Source organism: Stenella coeruleoalba (assembly GCF_951394435.1).
Source record: "Stenella coeruleoalba genome assembly, chromosome: 4".
Lineage (NCBI taxonomy): Eukaryota > Metazoa > Chordata > Mammalia > Artiodactyla > Delphinidae > Stenella > Stenella coeruleoalba.
Genome location: NC_137149.1, coordinates 60,834,850 through 60,859,532, shown reverse-complemented (window position 1 = coordinate 60,859,532; position 24,683 = coordinate 60,834,850). Strand labels below are relative to the sequence as shown.

Here is a 24,683-nt window from a genome sequence, read left to right as displayed (position 1 = left end):
TATTTTTTAATTTATAGGGATCTTGTAGTAAAAACTAAACTCCAGACACTGTATTGGTTGGAAATCTGCTGGTGCCGTTGATAGTGCTGGTTTACATTAACAGAGCAGTGAACTCTCAGTGCATTTATTTAAATTCTGTTTCCCCCATAGACATATAGGAAACCCTTTTGACTTTTTAACCTGCTGTTTTCTGTATGTGAGGACATGTGTTGTCAAAACACAGTTTACAAACAAATAGTGGGAATTCCCTGCTCTGTCCAGTATTTAGGACTCTGTGCTCTCACTGCTGTGGGCTCGGGTTCAATCCCTGTTCAGGGAACTAAGATCCCACAAGATACGCCACAAAAAAAAAAAAAAAAAAAAAAAGCCATACTTGGTTATCCTTCTCCAAATAGTGTTAGAAACTGTCCTCAGTCATGAGTGACATTAAACAAAGTAATAAAATTCATAATCTGGATTTATTTCATGTGACTGAGTGTCTGTTTGCTTTGAAATGGAAATGCCAGTTCTGAATCAATGCACAGTATGTGAAAACTGCCCAATATTTAGTAAGAAAATAATTGGATAACACCATGCAACTAGAGAAATATGGAAACATTTCCAGCTGAGCTTAAAGTATGAACATTTATTTAACTATTAGAATGATCTAATTATAATATAGCCTTATACTGTTGGTTTAAAAAATTGTATGGAAAAAACTTGATAAAATGTTGAACTTGGGTTTGTTGTTAGTGTTTCAAACAGGTGAGGCAAATGAGAAACTTAATAAATGGTCTTGCGTTAAAAAAACCTCACTGGGTTTTGAAGGTAAAAAAACAAGTCTCTTTCCTTCCCCTTTCCTATCTGCAACTAATACGCTCAAGCTTTTCAGCAAGTCTGAGTAGATGCAAATATGGAAGACTGGATAGAATTTATTCCAGAATTTCCTGAATGTGCAACTCAGAGGAAGAATCCTGTGAGTTTCTGTAAATCAAAGAGAACATGGTTGAATGTGCCACACCCCTTCTAGGAGAACCAGGTATTGAAATATCCAAGAATATCTGCAACTAGGAAACGCTTTTGACTTTTTAACCTGCTGTTTTCTAAAGATGTTTGTGTGTTTGGTATCACACACTGAGCATAGTTATAAAAACCGCAGTATATCTTGAGGAATTCATATTTTTACTTGACAAGATGTTTTAGAACATTTTTTCTTACTCAGCTAAATTCCTCTTTTAAAAAATTAATGTTTTTAACCATAGGGAAGCATTGTGTGGTAATGTCAGTCCGGGACAGCAGGAGCTGAACATGCAAGGTTAACTCAGAAATTTGTGTATATAATATGCTCGAGAATTTCTGGACGAATACAAGGATAAGCAAGATATGTTCCTGGCCTTTTTTGTATCTTCCACTTTGGGCAGAAAAAAATATAAATAAAAATAAATTTGAAAGATAACGTATAATAATTGGTACAGAAAGGTCCACAAAATACAGAATCATGAGGTTACAGAGGGGTTGAGAAAACATTTCTTCAGAGATCTTCTAAGGAGGAGAAATAGCAGCTCGACTGACCTGCGGAAAATGGATACCGTTTCAACTGGCGTTTTTAAATGAAATACTTTCAGGCTAGAGGGAGTGAAAAGGCACTGATGTCAGTGATATCTGGATGTCCTGAAGTCTATGAGATAAATAGAGGGGTTAGCTGAGGTTATTTTATGGAAGACACAAGTTAGGCTCTAGGACCAGGAGGGAGAAACTGCCAGAGAATTACATGTCCAGGTTGAACACAGAACTAGGGAAAATGAAAAAGCCAGTGATCAAATACCAAAACAGGGGTCAAATTCCAAACAGTGATTGAGAGATCACTTAGAAGCCACCCATGACTTGGAGGGAGATCAGAACTTATACTGTTGGTTCCTTTGTCAGTGGCTGACTTTCCAGCCTGTGCCCAGAATCTCCAAGGCTGCTTTAGTGGAGCAGTTTTCCACCTGCTCCATAAGTGTGTGAGGGCCTCAAGCCTCCTGGGAGTGCTGTCCTGCGGCCAGCCTTTCAGTGAAAAGCAGTTGTAGTGGAAAGTTGACAAGTCTCTCTATCTGACCAGGGTTTTCTATATCAATCAGTGTGTTGAACTTAAAGTTGAATCTTAAATCTCTGATAAAAAGTATCTTTTTATACTGGTGAACTAGTTGGCCTTTTCTCTCAAATCACACATAACTTGTGAAGACCATGCCAAGCAAATAAAAGGCTTCCATATTTTATTTGTAATTTGAGGAAAAAATTCTTAGTTTTAGTGTTTATTAAAATAACATGGCTAATTTCAGTCAGTGTAGCTGCAGAGAAGTGAATGAGGGTGTTGGAATCAGGCAGAAATTAGAATTGTCAAGCTATCGCTCATTTGCTGTGTGACTCAATGTCTCAGAACTGCTGTTTCCCACACATAAAAGTGTAAGGTCAAGGCTTCCTCTGTGGGATCAGTTGGAAAAGTAGGTTAACATTGGGTCTGACTACAGAGCCCCTTAAGCAGGGCTCAGTAAACCTCAGCTTGCTTTCTTTTCAGAAGAGCATCATTTCATTTCAGGTGACCTTTGATAATGTTACCAAAAGTAAGTTCTAGTCAGTTCTTACCTTGGTAACTATAAGGTAAAGAAATCATATGTTCACATTAAACCTTCAAAATTAAGTTTTTTAGTGGTTATAAAAGCACATGGTTTAAAGCATCTGAAAGTTCTGTATGGCTTACTAAGAAAAAATAGCTGGGGAGAGGGGAAGTTGGATAAAGACAGTCAAAAGGTCCAAACTTCCAGTTTATAAGATAAATAAGTACTTGTAATATATAACATGATAGATATAATGAACACTGCTGTATGTTCTATATGAAAGAGTAAAACCTAAGAGTTCCCATCACAAGGAGATTTGTTTTAATATTTAATGTTGCATTTGTATGAGATGATGGATGTTCACTAAACTTACTGTGATAGTCATTTCATGATGTACGTAAGTCAGATCATTATGCTGTGCACCTTAAACTTATATGGTGTGGTATGTCAATTATATCTCAATAAAACTGGAGGAAAAAAAGCAGTTTTCCTCTTCTCCCACTTTATCACAAGAGGCAGCCACTTTCTACTTTCTTTGGTAGTTTCTTTTGGTACTTACTTTGTTTATCTTTTTTTTTAAAATACATCTTTATTAGAGTATAATGGCTTCACAGTGCTGTGTTAGTTTCTGTTGTACACCAAAGTGAATCAGCCATATGCATACACATGTCCCCATATCCCCTCCCTCTTGAGCCTCCCTCCCACCCTCTCTATCCCACCCCTCTAGGTCATCACAAAGCACCAAGCTGATCTCCCTGTCCTTTGCTGCTCCTTCCCACCAGCCAACTATTTTACATTTGGTAGTGTATATATGTTGATGCTACTTTCACTTTGCCCCAGCTTCCCCCTCCCACCTGTGTCCTCAAATCCATTCTCTATGTCTACGTCTTTATTCCTGCCCGGCCACTAGGTTCATCAGTACCATTTTTTTTTTTTATTTTAGATTCCATATATATGCGTTAGCATACGGTATTTGTTTTTCTCTTTCTGACTTCACTCTGTGTGACAGACTGTAGGTCCATCCACCTCACTACAAATAACTCAATTTCGTTTCTTTCTATGGTTGAGTAATATTCCATTGTATATATGTGCCACATCTTCTTTATCCATTCATCTGTCGATGGGCATTTAGGTTGCTTCCATGTCCTGGCTATTGTAAATAGTGCTGCAGTGAACATTGTGGTACATGACTCTTTTTGAATTATGGTTTTCTCAGGGTATATGCCCAGTAGTGGGATTGCTGGGTCGTATGGTAATTCTATTTTTAGTTTTTTAAGGAACCTCCATACTGTCCTCCATAGCGGTTGTATCAATTTACATTCCTACCAAGAGTGCAAGAGGGCTCCCTTTCCTCCGCACCCTCTTCAGCATTTGTTGTTTACAGATTTTCTGATGATGCCCATTCTAACTGGTGTGATGTGATACGTCATTGTAGTTTTGATTTGCATTTCTCTAATAATGAGTGATGTTGAGCATCTTTTCATGTGCCTCTTGGCCATCTGTATGTCTTCCTTGGTAAAATGTCTATTTAGGACTTCTGCCCATTTTTTACTTGGGTTGTTTGCTTTTTTGATATTGAGCTCCATGAGCTGTTTGTATGTTTTGGAGATTAATCCTTTGTCTGTTGTTTCATTTGCAAATATTTTCTCCCATTCTGAGGGTTACTTTATCTTAATAATTTTTTCATACTGTTTCTTTCTGATTCTTCAGTGTTAGTAATTAGCTGTTGAGGCACTCCCATGGAATATAATATTTATTCATTTTCACCCACTGTCCCCCCTGCGTAGACACAGTTCCCATCTAATCATTCTTTTAAAGTAGCCATATAAAATGTCTATGTTATATCTGTATTTAGTTTTATACTCTTAATATCTATGTAAATGCTACTCATATTTGAGCTTTGCAACATATTATGATTAATTTTTCTTTCATTTGCAACCTTTAGTTTTCCTTGGAGTTAATAATTATTGATTCTTTTTGGTTTACTTAGTTTTTTATGTACTTAAAATTCATTTCTCCACAAATTCTTCCTCAGGACTATGAATTTGTAAAGTAATCAAAATACATACACATATCAATTTCACCATCTTACAGCCCCCTAAGAAAGCTTATTTAGCTTGTATTTTTTAACCCACTTTTGTTTTTTGTTGTCCTATATTTAATGTAGAAAGCACATTCTTTCTTTTGACTGTTCATCTTATAATGTACTGTTATTGTTCCATGGACTTAATATAGTCTCTTATCTTTCTATGGATATTAATAAGTGTTTTGAAGCTTTCTTTTCCTGTAGTGTCTGTTTCTTTCAATATTTTGGAGGAGGGTTTCTTCCCCATCTTTTACCTTAGAGATGTTTTCCTCAAATGTTTTGTTAATCTTGGGCTTTTAATTTTTTTAAGTTAAAAAAAAATTATTGCCAAAAAATGCTAACCATCATCTGAGCCTTTGGCAAGTCATAACCTTTTTGCTAGTGGAGAGTCTTGCCTCAGTGTTGATGGCTCCTTGCTGATCAGGGTGGTAGTTGCTGAATGCTGGGGCTGTTGTGGCTGTTTCTTAGAAGAAGACAACAGTGAAGTTTGCCGTATCTATTGCCTCTTCCTTTCATGAATGATTCTCTGTTTGGGCTGTTCATTTAAAATGAGATCCTACAAAGCTGATTGGATCAGGCCCTGATGGGTCTTTCTATTTCTTGTAAGATGATCTTGCTAAACTTTCCTAATGTGTTTCCTTGGAGACTCCTCATGCCAGTATCTTTTAAATGAATCTCCTTATTGAGGGTGGTAGGAGTGGTTAACATCTTTTTGGGAGCTCAGTAGGGGAATGTGGATGTTTAGGATAAATATTTATGATATAGACATGATTGTACTGTTTTTAATGCTGTCCCCTACCTTTAGCCTTGTCTGAGTCTCCCAGTCCAGAGACCCCTGTTTGATCTTCTCCAGTGAATAAAACCCTATTATCCTGTTGAGGAAGAGGAGGGTCAGTTTTCCAGCTGAGAAGTAAGGGAGGGATTCTGGGATGGAGTGGTGAGGGGTGTAAGTTTACCTCTTTAATTGCCTTTCAACAACTCTTCTAGTCTCAGCACCCCCTCTCCTACATAGTCACTTCCAGAGTTACTTGTGCCTATATCTCCTGAGACCTTCTGAAATTTTGTGAGTAAATTGGTTTTCCTCTCAGTTTGATCTCTTGCAGGCTTAGCAATCAGTTCTCTGAAACCTCCTGAGTTAGTTCCTATCCCTTCTTAGGCTTTCCTGATTTCTTGATACTGATGCTATCATTTACTTTTCCGGTCAGTGTTGGCTTGTAGTTACTTATTTATTTTTATTTGTTTTTTAATCCTTTGAGGTTTTAGGAGGAGTAGAGATAAATGCAAACTTTTCATTGGTCGTCTTAACTAGAAGCTGGTTTCATGTTGGATTTTTTGCTTTTTTAACAGAGTATGACTCCATAAAATAAAGAGGTCTGAGTCTTTTAACGTGGTTTTTCATATACCATGTCATGTAAGCACAAAGCTCTTTGTGAATATTGTAAAAGTTGGAAGTCACACATTAAAATTTGTGCTTTATCATTGGCTTCTAAAACTCCTTTTAGCCCTTGAGATTTTATCTTAAAATTTGTTTTTTCTCATTTAAAGCAGAAATGGAAGCTGGGATTTCAGAAAATTTTTGTTTTGTTTTTGTTTTTTGACCCCAACTCATTTTGGTTCATATAATCTTGGAAACAATCATTTTGTTTTACTTAAAAGTAAGGAAATACAGTATAGAAAAAAGGGCTGATATTTTCTAGAAATATTATAATTCCTTGGATGTGTGTCTATAAAATACTTCATAACTAATACTGCAGCATTTACTATTTTTTAATTTAATTAAATTTATTTTTTATACAGTAGGTTCTTATTATTTATCTATTTTATACATATAATATACATATAATATGCGTTTTTCTCTTTCTGACTTACTTCACTCTGTATGACAGTCTCTAGGTCCATCCACGTCTCTACAAATGACCCAATTTTGTTCTTTTTTATGGCTGAGTAATACTCCATTGTATATATTTACCACATCTTCTTTATCCATCTGTCTGTTGATGGACATTTAGGTTGCTTCCATGTCCTGGCTATTGTAAATAGTGCTGCAATGAACATTGGGGGGCATGTGTCTTTTTGAATTATGGTTTTCTGTAGGTATATGCCCAGTAGTGGGATTGCTGGGTCATATAATACTGCAGCATTTAAAAGCCTCATACTTAAGAGTAATGAGATAAAATAACTAAATAGAAAATGAGTAATTAGATAAACAAAAATCTATACTTTTGGAAATTGTAGTAGTTCTAAAAAATATTGAGTCTAGTTAGGGTTAGAGTAGAAAATAAGATAAAATATGCATATAATTCTTCAAGATTATGTAAACAAGGCAGGTGAATCTGGAACAGCATGTCTATGATATCTTTTTTCTTAGATATTGTTTAGAATAATTGAGAAGTATTTTTTGATGATTAAAATACCATGATTAATAAAAGCCATAAATTTGACTTAGTTACTTTGAGGTTCATTTCGGTTATGTGATATTTAAAGATGACAGTTTGGTAGCCTCTGCCACTTTAAATTAATATCATTGGTTAGCATGCTTATCCAATTTTTTAGTTTTTTTAAAGCTAAAAGATGTAATCTTTAAAAAAAAACAACCTTCTGGCACTTAGGATTGAAATTAAACAGGAGTGCCTTCATGTATATACTTCATAAATAGAGATGTAATTGTTTGTATATACACTGTTGTTAAAAAAGAATTTTTAAGACACACAGTTTTTGAGACAACAAAAACTGACACCAGGTGGCAAGGCTGTATTTATGATAGCAGTGGAAACTTCACACAACCTGCCCTACTAGAACTCAAGGGAAGTGCTTATAGAAATCCATTCAATAACACCACACATGCCTTATGAATTATTCTAAAAAGGCTTCTCAAAGAAATATTTTCCTTTAGAACCCTAAAAACAAAATAGGATAAAACCTAGGCTAATATTTTTCACGTCTACTTTACTTTTTTTCCCGAAGGAATTCTGAAGCACTTTGCAGAATTGAACTCACATATTAAATGGGTAGAGGTCAAATGTTATTGCTACCTAAAGGGATATTGAGGGTGCTTTGCCATAAAATGTCCCAGAGTCTGTTTTGTGTAGTTGTTAAGAGCATAGACTTTGGGACCAGACTGCCTGGATTTGACTTACAGAAATGATCTTTATCAGTTGTGTGACTTGGGCAAATTATTTAACCTGCCAGCTCCTCTGTGGCTTCATCTGTGAAATGGGAATAATAATATTACTTGCCTCATATGATTGTTTGGAGGACTGAATGAATTAATGTTTGTATATGGCTTGCAACAGTGCCTAGAACAAAGCACTATATAAGTGTTGTTTTTATTATCAAGATTAATAAATTCCGTATTGACAGGCTTTAAAATCTCTTCTTTGTATAATAATCCATTAGTTCTAATTTGTGTCATGTGATAGTAGGAACACAGACTAGAGTGACACTGTATTTTATACTTTGTCTTTTTTTTTAACATTTACTAAATAAATTGTTAATCGAAATTTAAGGGAAAGACATAACTTATGTCAGAGAAAGCGTTTAAAGTACTTTAGAAACCTCTAATTGTGTGTAATAGATTAATTTTACATAATTACATTGGATTTAGTTGCCTGGTATCAAGTAGATTTTTATAAATACATGAGAAAAATATTTAACTCTGGTAAGGAAAGATAATTCTTAAAAATTTACTGTTCACCAATTTTTTTAATTCAAAATTTTACTGAAATTTAGAAATAGTCCTTCTTAAGCTTTCCCTTTTATGTATCAATAGTTGAAATTTTTATTAATTTATTGAGTTTAACAATTTAAATTCAAGTTTCCATTTGCTAGAAAGAGGAATTGTGAGAAAGGATCTAAGTATAAGTTCTTATCTTTAATTAGCCAGTTATTAGAATTCAGTATTGAAGTTCACATGCAGAAAATAATTGAATGTTGACATATTTAATGAGAAAAATAGATTAAACATGTTTATATAAATTTAGTTTTAGAAACATTTAATTTACTAATTAGAATTTTTAAATAGGAAGGTACAAAATGCACATGTTAAAGAATACATTTTAAAATATTTAACTATAAAATTATTTTAAAATTACATGTAAACTAATGATGAATTACAAAGCTTTTGTCATATAAAAATTCTGATCTTTGTACTTGAAAAAAGCAAAAAATGAAATTAAGGGTGAAGTGTTTTTGTTAGTAGTATTTTGTTTTCTCTATACGTAACATGAAAATTTGAGGAAGCATCTTGCAATGAGAAATATACGTATTTGTTAGTTTATTCACTAGATATTCAGCATATTTTATATGCTAGAAACTGTGGTAGTTGCCGGTTTTACATTGAGTAAAAAAACAAATGGTTTCTGCACTTAAGGATCTCAATATCTAGTATGGGAGGTGGAGGACACAAATCAAATATATAATTGCAAATTCTGCTAAGTGTCATTAAGCAAAGAAATGGAGCAAGAGACCAAAGGAATCTGAAGGATCTATGTGTTACTCAATGGTGGCCACTTGGGGGAATGACTTTTGAGCTGAGATCTCAAGGATCCAAGCCAGGTCAGGAACAGGCAGGGAGCATTCCAATGAAGAAAATGGCGTATGGGAAGGCCACGAGGCAAGAAAGCATCTAGACAGAGGAGGCAGTATGGCTGGAGGACGGTGTCCACAGAATAGTTACCCACAGATTTGATGGCTGACTGGATGAATGAATGGTAGCAGAAGTAATGTTTTAACAGCAGGATAGCAAAATGGCTCTCTCCAACTACAGAACATTTGATTTTTCAGTGGCCACACTCTCATTCCATTTCAACGTGGGCTGGGATTTGTCTTATTTACCTGTCCTTCCGTAGATTATTAAACAGATTTAACCTTTCAAAATATTCGGTTAAAATGGCTGAACACATCTAATAGTCACCCGGTAGCCGAGAAAATTAAAAAATAGTTGGGGGAATATCTTAGGCATTGAGTCTCTCAGAGGCTGACATTTTGGTTGGCTTTCTTTAGAAAGCCAAGCATCCAGTGTGTGGTTTGTAGTCAGTGCCTGAGAAGAGAAATGTAGCTTGTCACCTGGTAGCATCTCTGACTGATCTCTGAGCTGTCTGCCCTCCCTGCTCTCCTTCTCATTTTCCTGTGGACATGAATGTTAAGTTCCTGGATGATGCCTCAGACCTCAAACTGTCTATCCAGATGGTGATGGAATTCTAAGAAAACTTTGAGTCCAAGTGGCCGCAACTAAACCATCTTAAGTAAGACATGTTAAAGTAGGTTCTAGGGACTTCCCAGGTGGCACAGTGGTTAGAATCCGCCTGCCAATGCAGGGGACACGAGTTCCCAGCCCTGATCCGGGAAGATTCCGCATGCCGCGGAGCAACTAAGCCCGTGCGCCACAACTACTGAGCCTGCGAGCCGCAACTACTGAAACCCGCCTGCCTAGAGCCCTTGCTCTGCAACAAGAGAAGCCACTGCAATGAGAAGCCCGCATACCACAACAAGGAGCAGCCCCCGCTCGCCACAACTAGAGAAAAGCCCACAATGAAGACCAAACACAGACAAAAAAAAAAAAAAAAAAAAATGTAGGTTCTAAACTTTTTTTCACTTCCAGCTTTGGCACATTTTGAAACTTTTAATCTAACTCTGAGGTTTCAGAAGTTTTCTCACCTTCTGGCAGCCTTTCTTTTAAAATATGCTGGTTATTTGAGTGGTGGTCATTTGAGGTTTTATCTGTCTGTCATCTGGCTGTTTTTTGCTAAGGGGATATGTGCTTAATCGCGTCACTCTTTCATTGAACAGATCCTTTTTTAGTGCCATATGTGTCTCTGTGTTAGTTGCTGATCATAGAGAGTGAAACATCCTTGGTGTGGGAGACATCAAGCAACTAAACAAACATGTAATTAGAGATTGTGTTAAGTGCTATGAGGAAAAGGAGAGGGTGCTTTGAGAGGACAGCTTTGTGAGTTGCTTTGGATTGGCTCATCAGGGAAGGAGTGTCTGTATAGGTGGTTTAGGTGGAACTCTGAAAGGTAAGGAGTAGTTAGCAAAGGAGTTAGAGGGCTAATGGAAGGTCCTAAGGCCGTTATCTCCCACAGACGTAGATTATTTTTATTCTAAAATGGAAGATTATATGTACTACTGAGTTCTAGCTTACTACTATTCACCATGTAAGGTGGGCCTAAAACAAAATCTTGATTTATAGAATTACTGTTGAGATTGTGTGGGAAGATGTCTGCTCACCTGCCTTTAAGTGTGACAGAGATCAGTATGAAATGAGTGCTAAGTGATTTCATTCAATGTATAATGACTGTGTGTTTGCTTAGTATTTCTTTACCTTGTAACTCAATGCTGGCAACTTGAAGAACCTTTGAGTCAGTGAAGGAAATGAAAACCGACACTGTTGGATGTTGCAAGGTTAAGAGAACACATGACAGGCCAAGGGAAGTTAAAAAGAAGCAGAAGGGGGCTTCCCTGGTGGCACAGTGGTTGAGAGTCCGTCTGCCGATGCAGGGGACACGGGTTCGTGCCCCGGTCCAGGAAGATCCCACATGCCGTGGAGCGGCTGGGGTCGTGTGCCATGGCCGCTGAGCCTGCACGTCCGGAGCCTGTGCTCCGCAACGGGAGAGGCCACAACAGTGAGAGGCCCGCGTACAGCAAAAAAAAAAAAAAAAAAAAAAAGCAGAAGGAAGAGGGAGTAAGATGGAAAGAGGGCTGGGTCGTTAGTTGTAGTTATATAATTGTAAGGTCTTATGTTCTTATTACTTCATGATTGATTCAGTGCTTATATGTGAAAGTGTTGTCCATACCAGTGAATTTTGAAGCTTTTCTCAGTTTGATCAGATTTGCTCTAATTTTATCTTAAGCAGAATAATTTGGCTAATGATCAATGTGGGCAGCTCACTGTATTTCACTAGAGTAATAGGTGTGTGTGGCCCAGGAAAGAGCCCAGAAGACAAGTTCTCCACTCTTTCTGAGGTGCTTTTTCTACCTTTAAGTCTTCTAAAAACCACAGAGAGCTATACCATTTCCTCATCTTAAACATGTTAGAGAACTGCAAAAGGAAAAGGTAGACGTGGTTATCTACCAATTTGTTTAGAGATGACTCGTTTTTTAAACAGGAAGTTAGTTTTCAAATATTATCTGTGATAAAGGCTAAAAGTATCTAGATTGTATCAGTTCACACTGAGAGTCGCATAGAGAATAAGACATTCAAAACCTTTAGGATTGTCTGACTTCGGGGAAGGGGACTGAAACAAAAAACAAAAACAAGCCCAACTAGAAATGGGTCTTCACTTTTCCCTTATATAGTCAGAAAATCTTTTTCTCCTTTTATGCCTAAATAGGGAACATATGATGACATTATTTTGCTTTGTTTCTCGTGTCAGTAACCATTTTAAACTGCATTTGCCTTTCATATGATTCTTTTTCTCAAAATGTTAATGTTTCAATGAATTTTGGATGATTGCAAATGATTCTCCATGTTTAGTCAGGGCCTTTACAGCTTATTTGATCAGAATTAAATAATATATCTATGTAAATCCAATTGACAAAGCTTTGTTATTTTAGCAAAATATTATGCATGCCCCAAAGCAAAAATTAAAAAAAATAAGATAAAATGTTATAAGCTTAATGAAGGATAAAAATTTATGTTACCTTCATTGAGGAATTATCTCCTTTAAGGGATATAGGTGCCATGATAGTATTTCTGACCACACTTTGTTTTCTACTCAACCTTACCGATGTGGATGATGACACTGCAAGTTACATTTTAAAAAATGATGACAGGGCTTCCCTGGTGGCGCAGTGGTTGAGAGTCCGCCTGCTGATGCAGGGGACGCGGGTTCGTGCCCCGGTCCGGGAGGATCCCACATGCCGCGGAGTGGCTAGGCCCATGAGCCATGGCCGCTGGGCCTGCACGTCCGGAGCCTGTGCTCTGTAGCGGGAGAGGCCACAGCAGTGAGAGGCCCGCGTACCGCAAAAAAAAAAAAAAAAAATGATGACACTGTTAGCAGTATCCTTTTTTAAAAGCACCTAGGGCAATTGATTAGAAAGTGTCATTGTACATATTTCCTTTCCTTTGTACCATTGCCAAAACTGTACATTGTCATAGCCTACTGTTCTCTACACTGCTTACTATCAAATTGGGATGTACTCAACACAGTTCTATATTACAACTGTATTTAAAATCCAAGTGCATGGTTCTTAAATGTAAAATGACAATTTCATACGTTTTACAGAAAACGCATGTTTCAGAAGAGATGGGTGAAATTTGATGGCCTTAGCATTTCTTATTACAATAACGATAAGGTAAGTACGTTTTACAGTTTTCAAAGATTGTCCTATGCATGCTGAGTGTACGTCAATAAACTAAGCACGTGATTTGGTCTTTAAGAATAGGAGTTGGATTATCAACATGAAAAGAATTTGCATAGGATAAAACACTTAACTCTTTCCATAGTTTAACTTTTCCCAGACATATAAAATTGGGATTTTTTAAAACTTAAGTATCTAACAATTATTTATGGAATATCTCCTACGAACTACGGGATTTGCTATACGTGATATGCAGATACATAAGAAATTGCCTTTATCCTAGAGGGTGCTCAAAAATGTTTACAAAATGACACCACAAGTAGAAAATGGCAAAGCAAGGAGAGGTTATTTTGTCCTCTGGAAGGGGTGTGGAAGAATCAAGGAACGCTTCTTGCATGAGATTTCTAATGGCCATGAATTTTGAAGAAAGAAGAATGTTTGTACGTAGAGAAACTAGAAAGAACAGGACTTGATAGCAGAGAGAACAATGAGATGCCCAGATTCTCTGATTGGAAAATAGAGTATGTTCGGGAGACTAGTGGGAGATGAAGCTGAGAAGGTTGTGTTTGGAGTTAGAGCACACCGAATATCTTGATGTGCAAGTGGTTACAATATATTCTTTAGGCAGTTGAGTCTTAACATGATACTATTTTGATCATGTCCTTCTCCTTAGGGATGAGAATGTCTTTATTCTTAGGAGATGTAGGCTTAAATATTTAGGGGTGAAGTGTCATTATATATGCAAATGTCTTTCAAATGTTACCTATCTATATATACCCTCTCTATATGTATATTTATATATATATATGTGTGTATATATATATATGCACACATGCGTAGCTAGGTAAAACAAAAAATAGCAATGTTAACAACTGTCCACTTGAGGTTATGAGTGTTCCTTGTACTAATCTTTCAAATTCTATGTGTTTGAAAATTTCCTTAATTAAAAAGTTGCAACTAATAAATAGACCGTATTTTTTTAGTTAAAATCATATAATTTTACAATCTTAACTATATACGTTCTTTTAATATATTGATTTAACACTTAACCACATCCTCTTATTTATAGTTTATAATCTAATATTATCTTCTCATTATTTAGTGATTTTTTCACTGCCTAATATTGGTGTTATTGGTGGCTCAAATAGAGATTTAGATTCCCTTTCATGTATTGATTGTTCAATGCTACAAGAAAGAAGAGCGTATGCTTTTAGACAGAAAGTAATACACGCTGCATGCTACAACACTAAGAATAACAGAAAGTTTAGAGAAGTATTCATTGGTTTCTCTTTGCAGTGATCCCGCTAAAGCATCAGACAGGTTTAAACACACCTCTTTGACATTTGCGAGATATGAGATGAACATTTTTAAAAGCTAGTTTTCTGCCTTAGCTATTGTTTCTAGTTTGCTTGTTCATTTGAATCTTGAGACAATTTCTGTAACCAAGGGTGGGTAAAATGTAGTCTCTGTATCTGATGCAATCTGACCTCTGGTTTTCTTTAGCACCTGTGCCCTTCTCTGGTTTGCTTGAAATGAGGAAGAAAACTATTCTGTGCCATCAGGCTCTGTTGGTGTTGATATCATTATCATTCAGGAGAGAGAATTTCTAGTGTCTCTGTCCAACCAGACTCACTCTCTTTGTCCTTTGAAAGCTCATCTCAACTGTAGTGAGGAGCTGAGCACCCATCCACCCTGATGCAATAAAAACGATGCAGCTTTGGTTTTAAATTGAGATAAAAAGTTTGTTAAGATGAATTATTACAAATTCTTTACCTTGACATTAAAATTAAAAAAAAAATTCAAATTGTTGTTTCCTATGGCATTTCGTTCCTTTAGTACTCAGATGAGTGGTTTCATGTTGGCCAAAAAACCCCAAAACACTAGGATGGGTGTTTCCCAAAAGGAGACGTGGTTTCTGTTGTGACCCTTCTGGCAAAAGGGATGGATTGGTGGACTGGGAAGAGGGGATTTCAAGGCCAGTGAACAGAGAGCATAAGTGTGGCCATAGCTTCTATCTCAGCTGGGTGTGCAGTTTTCGTGGTCCTGTGCACCAAGGAGTTATGTCTTCCAGTGTTTAAATGTGCACTTGAGAAGCCTGTGGTTGGGCTTTCAGGAGGTAGTTTGCAGAGTTGCCTGTTCCCCTAGTTTTCTTCTGCTTTCCTCAGTGCTGCTCAATCATGTCTCAGCAAGGCCTTTTCATTGTATTACTGAAAATGGCATCATCCCAACAGCCTTGATATCTGGTCACCTGCCAAGAGATCTCACCCACCCCTGTTCTCACTCAGCTGGGGGCAGAATTGCCCTGTGGCCATTTCATTGCCTGAAAGTGGTAGATAAATGGCCAGCTTGACCTAGATATCTGTTTATTATAGGCTCAAGGGATGCTTTAGAATTTCTTTCCTTAAGGAAAATTTCACACGCTGAAAAATGCAGTCATTTTGAGCCTAGTGTCATTTAGTTTAGTTTTTTTTTCTTTTCCTGTTTTGTCTTTATTGTGTGTTAGAATGGAAATGTAAAATCAACTCTACAGTGTTAAAAATTTTGAGATTTATCTTAGAATCTCAGAAAAGCTTATAGGTGAGCCATTAGAGAAACTACAACTTCCTGAGGTTACAGTAGCATAGTATTTCGCTTCTTAAGTACATTTTTATCACTTCTGGGGAATTTATTTTTCTATTACTCTTCCATAAGTACTAACGTTAAACAACATCATTATTGTAGGCATGTTGGTGAGTTGTTATGTTTTTAAGGAATTTTTTTTTTTATCTCTTTGAAGAGATCTAGAAGAAGGAAAATCTCCTTTTTAAAATTCCTGTGTCTTTCTCTACAATGCTGCTTCATTTTTTCCTCTACTGAAAAATGGGTTAATGGTAACGTTTTATTCAACATATATTTAATTATCTCACTAGAGATGTATTTTTGTAAGCTCCTCTAATTCTTAGGCAAACTACAGTTTGACAGTGGATCACCTGGGGGATAAAGTGTAAATAAATGTTTCTGGATTTTTCACCGTCTGGACTCAGCCACTACAAACTTACAGCCAGAGGGACTGTATCACTGTCCCCAGAGGTGCTGTGCCCCTTTGAATCTCTCAGGTTGCCTGACAATGGGAAGACATTCTCTCCCTCCTGTCAATTCCTAGAGCACTTCCTGGTCTAATATTGCCATTATAACCCACTTGCATTTATTGGGTTTTCTTTGTTAAGCCAGTCATGTCACGTGTTTCTTTGCAGTGACCTTTATCAACAGTGTCTTGGTACAACTGTGGAGAACTTGTGTGTCTTTTCCTGTATTTTCACCTCCATGGTTTTGCTCTTCCCTCTGACTCTCATTAGCCATTACCATCCATGAAAATCCTGTGCAAACTTTAAGACCCATCCTGTTCTCCTCCTCCATGAATGTTTCCTTTATTCTCTTCAACTATGACATTTGAATAATAATATGCAGGAAAGGGGAGAGGGAAAACAAGCTGAAAGTAGGGAGGCAAATCAGGAGAGTGTGCAGTAAATCAGGCATTAATTTATCAGGGTGTAGGCTGTATAGGCCAGTGGAGGTGTTTAAAAAAATGAATTTCGAAAAATACTAAAAATGAGCTGTCGGCGTTTGTATAATTGTGATTGATTGGACATAGGATTCATTCATTCAGAAAATAAGCAATACTGATTATGTGAAAGGTAATGGAGAAAATAGATGTAAGATGCACAGTCAGTTTGGAAAGACTGTACTGATCAGATGATCCCACAGTAAATATAAAGAATTATCATTTAAATTAGAATTAGTAATTGCTGTAGAGGAAAGTACAGGTTACTGTTAAATTAGGGTTATCTGGCTGGGTGAGGATGAGGGGCCTGAGAGAAGAGACTGGTCAGAGGGCTTTCTTCAGAGCATATATTCATGCTGAAGTAGGAAAGAGGTAGAGGCAGTAAGTATGTGAAAATGGGTATGAAAAATGGTTCCGTGCAGAACAGAGTATGTAGAGTCACTGGACTGAGCAGAACCACAATGTATTCATGGAACTTCAGTAAAGCTAATGTGACTAGAAAGAATCAGGAACTGGTAGGGAGCAAGTTGACCATGTAGATGTCAGAAGAGTCCCAGGTTATGTGGGTACAAAAGAGAAGTACAAGTCAAAGGCTACTCTATTGAAGACTGACCAGAAGAATGATATTTTATGGACAGATATAGAGGAAGGGTATGTTTCCAGGAGGTAATTCAGTTTAAAAGTTTGAGGTGCTTATGGGACAGTTATATGTCCCATTGATGATTCAAAATACGGGAGTGGAGTTGATGGAAATGGACAAGGAAGGAAGGAAGGGACAGATTTTAGAATTCTCCACATAAATTTGGTAGTTGAAATAGTAAGAAGGTATTTTTTTTTTTCCTTAGGGACAGAAGATAAAACCAAAAACATGGAAAATAAGGAGGAGAAAAAGTTATTTTGTTAGTACTTATTCCTTGACCTCCCTCCCCTTTTTCCAGGAAGTTGCCCCCTCATCTTCCTAAGTCACAGTTCAAGTATCTTACTTGATTTTGGCTGCTTGAGAGGATAAAGGAAAGCCTTCATGGTGTTGTTATTGAAGATGGCATTAAAGAATGGATAGGATTTTGATGGATACATAAAGGCAGGAATGGGAGTTAGAGTAGAAGAAACTGTCAAATAACTAAGAGGGAATACCATGAGAGTATAGTGTATCTCTTCAACTGGCAGAGGAGAAACTTCCCAGTAGACTGCCATGTTGCTCGCAGTAACTGTCTTTTACCCATCTGCTATTGTATGGCTGGAGTTTGCCGCTGGGAGGAATGTGAACTTGACCCTTGTGATCTGCATGGAATGGTTTAGTGCATTCTTCTCCTAACCAGTTGTTTCAGATACTTGGGACCCGGGTCAAAAGTGATGGTTCCATGGATGATGGAAAGGAATTGTAGAAGAAACCCCATGAAGTTGTGTCTAAACTCTTTTGACACTAAGACCTTTCATGATGTGGCCTTGATTTATGTTTTCAGCCTCACCTCTTTTGACTCGACACTGCAGCTCCTCTTACTTCTCTACTTTACACCTCTGTTATTCAGTCTTTCTGGCCAGGATACCCCCTGCCCCCTCACTTATCTATTTGGTTAACTTAAGGTTTCTTAAAGTCAGGTTCAAATGTCACTATTTCTGTGAAAATACCTCTGACCTTTTGTAAGCAGAATTGAGAATTCTCATCTTCGTACTCTTACTTCCCATGTCTTGTACTCTTTTTAAACTTTTTTCTCATTTGGTTAGTTGGTTTTTCATTTTGAGGCCACTTGAATATATGAATACTGTTGGAATTTTCTTTCCAACACAGGGCCCAGTAAATGTTACACTCTTAGTAAATAGTTGAAATTATGGGGGCGATGATTATGCCAATTGTTTTAGGAGGGTCCAGGAAAATGCAGACAGAGAAAATTATCAAGAGTCTTAAGAATGACTTTCTTGAGCAAAATTGTAATAGGTATAGGCCAATTGCAAAGAGCCGAATCCATGTTTTTTCACTCTTCAGTCACTGGAGAATAAAAAGTGATGCAGTGGAGATTAAGATCTTCATTACCAGAGCATTGAGTAATATGGGTTAATTGATACAATCCAACAGTCTGGTTTCTTAGATAATATTCTTGTTCACAATATGTAGCAGTAGTTTTGAATTGGTGTAGTTACAGTACCTGTGATGGCCAGCAGATGCCTGCAAACACCATAAAATCATTTTGACCAGATTGTTTCAAAGAACATACCGCTGTTTTTGTAACTATGTATTGCTGGTCGGCTATGTTGTTTGTATATGAGTCATTGTCTCTTAATTGCAGATGAAGAGAAAAGTGAAAAGACATCTCACTTGGAAGGGGCACTTAATATTTTCCTTTCTGGGGACTTAAGTGTATATAAGGATATATGCTATTTATATGTGATTTTTAAATTTTAGATTGAAATTATGAAAGAGAAGCACTTGTAAATATCTTGCCATTCTATTTTTGATAAAGGGAATTTTATTTTAATGTTTCTTCTTTATGGATCTTTTTCTCTAACCAATACAGGAGAAGTATTCAAAAGGAATAATTCCCCTTTCTGCTATATCTACGGTACGAGTTCAAGGAGACAACAAATTTGAAGTTGTTACAACACAAAGAACTTTTGTTTTTAGAGTAGAAAAAGAAGGTAAGATTCTTTCTTTATCCCTATAAAAAGAGAGACATTAATTTCTGACCAATCATAAGATTTAATAAACCAGTTAAGCTAGAAATCTCAGACAATCTTTAAATATGTTGCTTTTAAATGATTTACATTTTATATTAATTTTTTGAATGCCATTATATTAAAACATAAACACACTGACAAGTCATTGTTGTTTGTTCACTGTTCTTTCATGCAACAAATATTTAGTGCGAATCTACTAAGTGCCAAGGCCTCTTCTAAATTTGGGGTATATAGCAGTGAAGAAAAGTAGATAAAAATCTCTGCTCTTACGGAGCTCACTTTTAGTTGCTGATAATGCAAAATAGTTATTCAATGTGGAAAAATAATTTTTCTAACAATTAAAACATTGGTTTTATGAAGTTTATGTATGGCCTATTTTTACGATCAAACAGGCATGGCAATCATTTTAAGATAGATTTTGGAGTATCTTTTATATTTCTTGAGTTTTTTTTCACCTGTATCATCTGCTGTGGGTCACTTGATGGTGAAAATTGATCTAAAGATGGCACATGGTTTGTGGATGGAGTCTAAACCTTTAAATCTTCTCTGACTCTTTTTTCTGGGGTGGGGGAGATGGGGAAGGGAGAGACAGGCAAATTAAAATTCTCTGTTGTAACTTCAATTGACTCTCAATGTATCAGTACTACTTTTAAATAATGTAAATAAGGCCATCTTCATTAACTAAAGAATTAGAATTTTAACTTAAAGCATCTTTTATTTTAGTAGAGATGATAACTTGATTTTAAAAAGTACTTCCTGGTACTTAATTATTTGAATAATAGTGGTATGGAAAAATTACTGAATATGTGATATTTGCTAAACGCTTCATTTTCCCAATAGTCTCATGAGGTTTGTAGGTAGTACAGTTATTATCCTATTTTACATGTGTAAGTATTTGCCTTTTATAAACTACAACAGTATTAGAAATTATGGGGCAATTTTTTTTTAATTGCTGGATTCCTAGAACATATGCCAATGCATGGCACATGGAAAGCACTCAATAAATACTGTATGTCACTGAAAAGTTTCCATTATTACTTGGGATAATCAGTAAATGGATAAGTCCCAACTGCTGCTCACACTGCAGCAAATTTTTTCAAACTGTGAGTCACTCACTGTCAATTTGTGAGATCAGCGTAGTGGTTTCTGATGGTTCCCCCAAAGTCCCACAAAACAAAAACCAAACAAATATAAAATACAGCAGAATAAGGAATATCAAAGTGCACTGCCTACAGTAAGTGTAAGTCTCATAGTGTGAAACGTACCTATGTATATACTGCCCAGGTGTAACGTCAGCAGTGTTTCTCACTTGACTTGCTATTTAAAAACAAATGTCAAGAACTGTAGCCTAGAGCTGGGGTTGGTAAACTGGCCTGTAACCTGAATCTGGCCCGCTGCTTGTTTTCGTAAGTACAATCTTATTAGACCCCAGCCACTCTCATTCATTTATGTTGCCTTATGGCTGCTTCTGTGCCTTAGTGGCAGTGCTGAGTAGTTGCTGCAGACTGTATGGCCAGGAAAGCCTGGGATATTTGCTCTCTGACCCTTTATAGAAAAGTTTGCCAGCCCCTGTCCTAGAGTATTTGATACTGACATATGTATTATGACTCAAATGCCTGAAATTCAGAAAATTATCCACAGTTGTGATACTCGATATGAGACTCTTTTTTGAAATCACAGTTTCTCTTTTTCTGTATTTTCTTAAAACACATGGCATTGCTCCTCTCGACTGGCTATCAGAATGGTCAGTCCTTATGCTCTGGTCTCCACTGCCCAAGCTGATTGCCTGTTTTTTGAGGTGCTTATCCTCTTCCCGTTGGCTTCTCATAGGGAAATTCACATATGCCACAGAGTCTGCATTTTAGGCTAGACATAATAAAGCTTCGACTTGTGTGAAAATCTGTTTAGCCATATTTACTTGTGGCGGTTACAAATTAAACAGACACATTTTATTTAAAGAAAATGTATCAACCCACACATGTTTAAAAGTTACATGTTTACAATGGACCAGTAAGTCCCTCCCCGGTATATAGTTCATCTTTATGATGTAAACTTAGTATATGGAGGGGGTGGAATCAAGATAGCGGTGTGGGAAGACATGGAGTTAGCATCTCCCCACAACTAGGGCGCCTGCCAGCCGCTAGTGGGGGACCCTGATGCCCAAGGAGATGAGAGGAACAGCCAAGTGAACTGGTAGGATGTGGGGTGAGTGAGAGGGGAGGAGAAGTGGAGGCCAGACAGGATCTGCACCCCTGAGGCCGATGAGAGCAGGAGAGGCAGGCAGGAGGGGCCCTCCGGGAGGAGCGAGAGAAGAGCCAAGGGCGATCGCCTGGCCCACTCGATCCCGGGGAGACCCACTTCAGACCTAGGGACACATACACACTAAAAGTGAAGGGATGGGAAAAGATATTCCATGCAAATGGAAATCAAAAGAAAGCTGGAGTAGCAATACTCATGTCCTATAAAATAGACTTTAAAATAAAGACTGTTAGAAGGGATAAGGAAGGACACTACATAATGATCAAAGGATCAATCCAAGAAGAAGATATAACAATTATAAATGTTTGTGCACCCAACATAGGAGCACCTCAATACATAAGGCAAATGCTAACAACCATGAAAGGAGAAATCGACAGTAACACAATAATAGTAGGGACTTTAACATGCCACTTATACCAATGGACAGATCATCCAAACAGAAAATAAATAAGGAAACACAAGCTTTAAATGATACAATACACCACATAGATTTAATTGATATTTATAGAACATTCCACCCAAAAGCAGCAGAATACACTTTCTTCTCAAGTGCACATGGAACAGTCTCCAGGATAGATCACATCTTGTGTCACAAATAAAGCCTTGGAAAATTTAAGAAAATTGAAATCGTATCAAGCATCTTTTCTGACCACGCTATGAGACTGGAGATCAATTACAGGAAAAATACTAAAAAACATAAATACGTGGAGGCTAAACAGTGCACTACTAAACAACGAAGAGATCACTAAAGAAATCAAAGAAGAAGTTAAAAAATATATAGGGGGCTTCCCTGGTGGCGCAGTGGTTGAGAGTCTGCCTGCCGACGCAGGGGACATGGGTTCGTGCCCCGGTCCGGGAAGATCCCACATGCCGCGGAGCGGCTGGGCCTGTGAGCCATGGCCGCTGAGCCTGTGCATCCAGAGCCTGTGCTCCACAGTGGGAGAGGTCACAACAGTGAGAGGCCCACATACCGCAAAAAAACAAACACAAAAGAACATAGGAACAAATGACAATGAAAATACAACAACCCAAAACCTATGGTATGCAGCAAAAGCAGTTCTAAGAGGGAAGTTTATAGCAATTCAATCTCACCTGAAGAAAGAAGAAAAATCTCAAATAAACAATATAACCCTTAAAACAGCTAGAGAAAAAAGAACAAAGAAAACCCAAAGTCAGTAGAAGGAAAGAAATCATGAAGATCAGAGCAGAAATAAATGAAATAGAAATGAAGAAAACAAGAGCAAAGATCAATAAAACTAAAAGCTGGTTCTTTGAGAAGATAAATGAAATTAATAAACCCTTGCACAGACTCATCAAGAAAAAATAGGAGAGGACACAAATCAATAAAATTAGAAATGAAAAAGGAGAAATCACAACTGACACCGCAGAAATACAAAGGATTATAAGAGAATACTGCAAACAACTACATGCCAATAAAATGGACAACCGTGAAGAAACGGACAAATTCTTAGAAAGGTACAATTTTCCAAGACTGAACCAGAAAGAATTAGAAAATATAAACAGACCTATCACGATGAAAGTGAAACCATAATTAAAAATCTTCCAACAAACAAAAGTCCAGGACCAGAGGGCTTCACAGGCGAATTGTATTAAACATTTAGAGAACAACTAACACCAGTCCTTCTCAAACTCTTCCAAAAAATTGCAGAGGGAGAAACAATCCCAAATTCATTCTACGAAGCCACCATCACCCTGATACAAAACCAGAAAAAGGTCTCACAAAAAAAGAAAATTATAGACCAATATCACTGATGAACATAGATGCAAAAATCCTGAACAAAATACTAGCAAACAGAATCCAACAGTACATTAAAAGGATCATACACCATGATCAAGTGGGATTTATCCCAGGGATGCAAGCATTCTTCAATATACGCAAATCAAACATTGTGATACACCACATTAACAAATTAAGGGATAAATATCATATGATCATCCCAATAGATGCAGAAAAAGCTTCTGACAAAATTCAATACCCATTTATGATGGATGAAAACTCTCCAGAAAATGGGCATAGAGGGAACCTACCTCCACATAATAAAGACCATATATGACAAACCCATAGCAAGCAACATACACAGTGGTAAAAAACTGAAAACATTTCCACTAAGATCAGGAAAAGGACAAGGATGTCCACTCTCGCCACTCTTATTCAACATAGTTTTGGAAGTCCTAGCCACGACAATCAGAGAAGAAAAAGAAATAAAAGGAATACAAATTGGAAAAGAAAACTGTCACTGTTTGCAGATGACATGATACTATACATAGAAAATCCTAAAGATGCCACCAGAAAACTACTCTAACTAATCAATGAATTTGGTAAGGTTGCAGGATATAAAATTAATGCACAGAAATCTCTGTCATTCCTCTACACCAACAATGAAAAATCAGAAAGAGAAATCAAGGACACACTCCTGTTTACCACTGCAACAAAAAGAAAAAAATACCTAGGAATAAACCTCCCTAAGGAGACAAAAGTCTTGTACTCAGAAAATTATAAAATACTGATGAAAGAAATCAAAGATGACATAAACAGATGAAGAAATATACCATGTTCTTGGATTGGAAGAATCAATATTGTGAAAATGACTATACTACCCAAAGCGATCTACAGATTCAATACAATCCCTGTCAAACTACCAATGGCATTCTTCACAGAATTAGAACAAAAAATTTTGCAATTCATATGGAAACACAAAAGACCCCGAATAACCAAAGCAATCCTGAAAAAGAAAAATGGAGTTGGAGGAATCAGGCTCCCCAACTTCAAACTGCACCTCAAAGCTACAGTAATCCAGACAGTATGGTACTGGCACAAAAACAGAAATATAGATCAATGATACAGGATAGACTGCCCAGAGATAAATCCACGCACATATTGTCACCAAATTTACAACAAAGGAGGATGGAACATACAGTGGAGAAAAGACAGCCTCTTCAATAAGTGGTGCTGGGAAAACTGGACAGCTACATGTAAAAGAATGAAATTAGAACACTACCTAACACCATACACAAAAATAAACTCCAAGTGTATTAAAGACCTAAATATAAGACCAGACACTATAAAAGTCTTAGAGGAAAACATAGGAAAAACACTCTTTGACATAAACCACAGCAAGATCTTTTTTTACCCACTTCCTAGAGAAATGGAAATAAAAACAAAAATAAACAAATGGGACCTAATTAAACTTAAAAGCTTTTGCACAGCAAAGAAACCATAAACAAG

At 36.9% G+C, this 24,683-nt stretch overlaps 1 protein-coding gene across 3 annotated transcripts in view; it reads left to right on the top strand.

Moving 5' to 3' along the window:
* The window catches only part of ARAP2 (ArfGAP with RhoGAP domain, ankyrin repeat and PH domain 2), a 197,954-nt gene that overhangs the window by 40,057 nt on the left and 133,214 nt on the right, over positions 1-24,683 (top strand). For all 3 annotated transcript variants that reach the window (XM_079920687.1, XM_079920685.1, XM_079920686.1), the window contains 2 exons: positions 12,888-12,957; positions 19,018-19,138. In XM_079920687.1, coding sequence (XP_079776813.1) covers positions 12,888-12,957; positions 19,018-19,138 — 191 coding nt within the window. The remainder of the gene's footprint in view (positions 1-12,887; positions 12,958-19,017; positions 19,139-24,683) is intronic.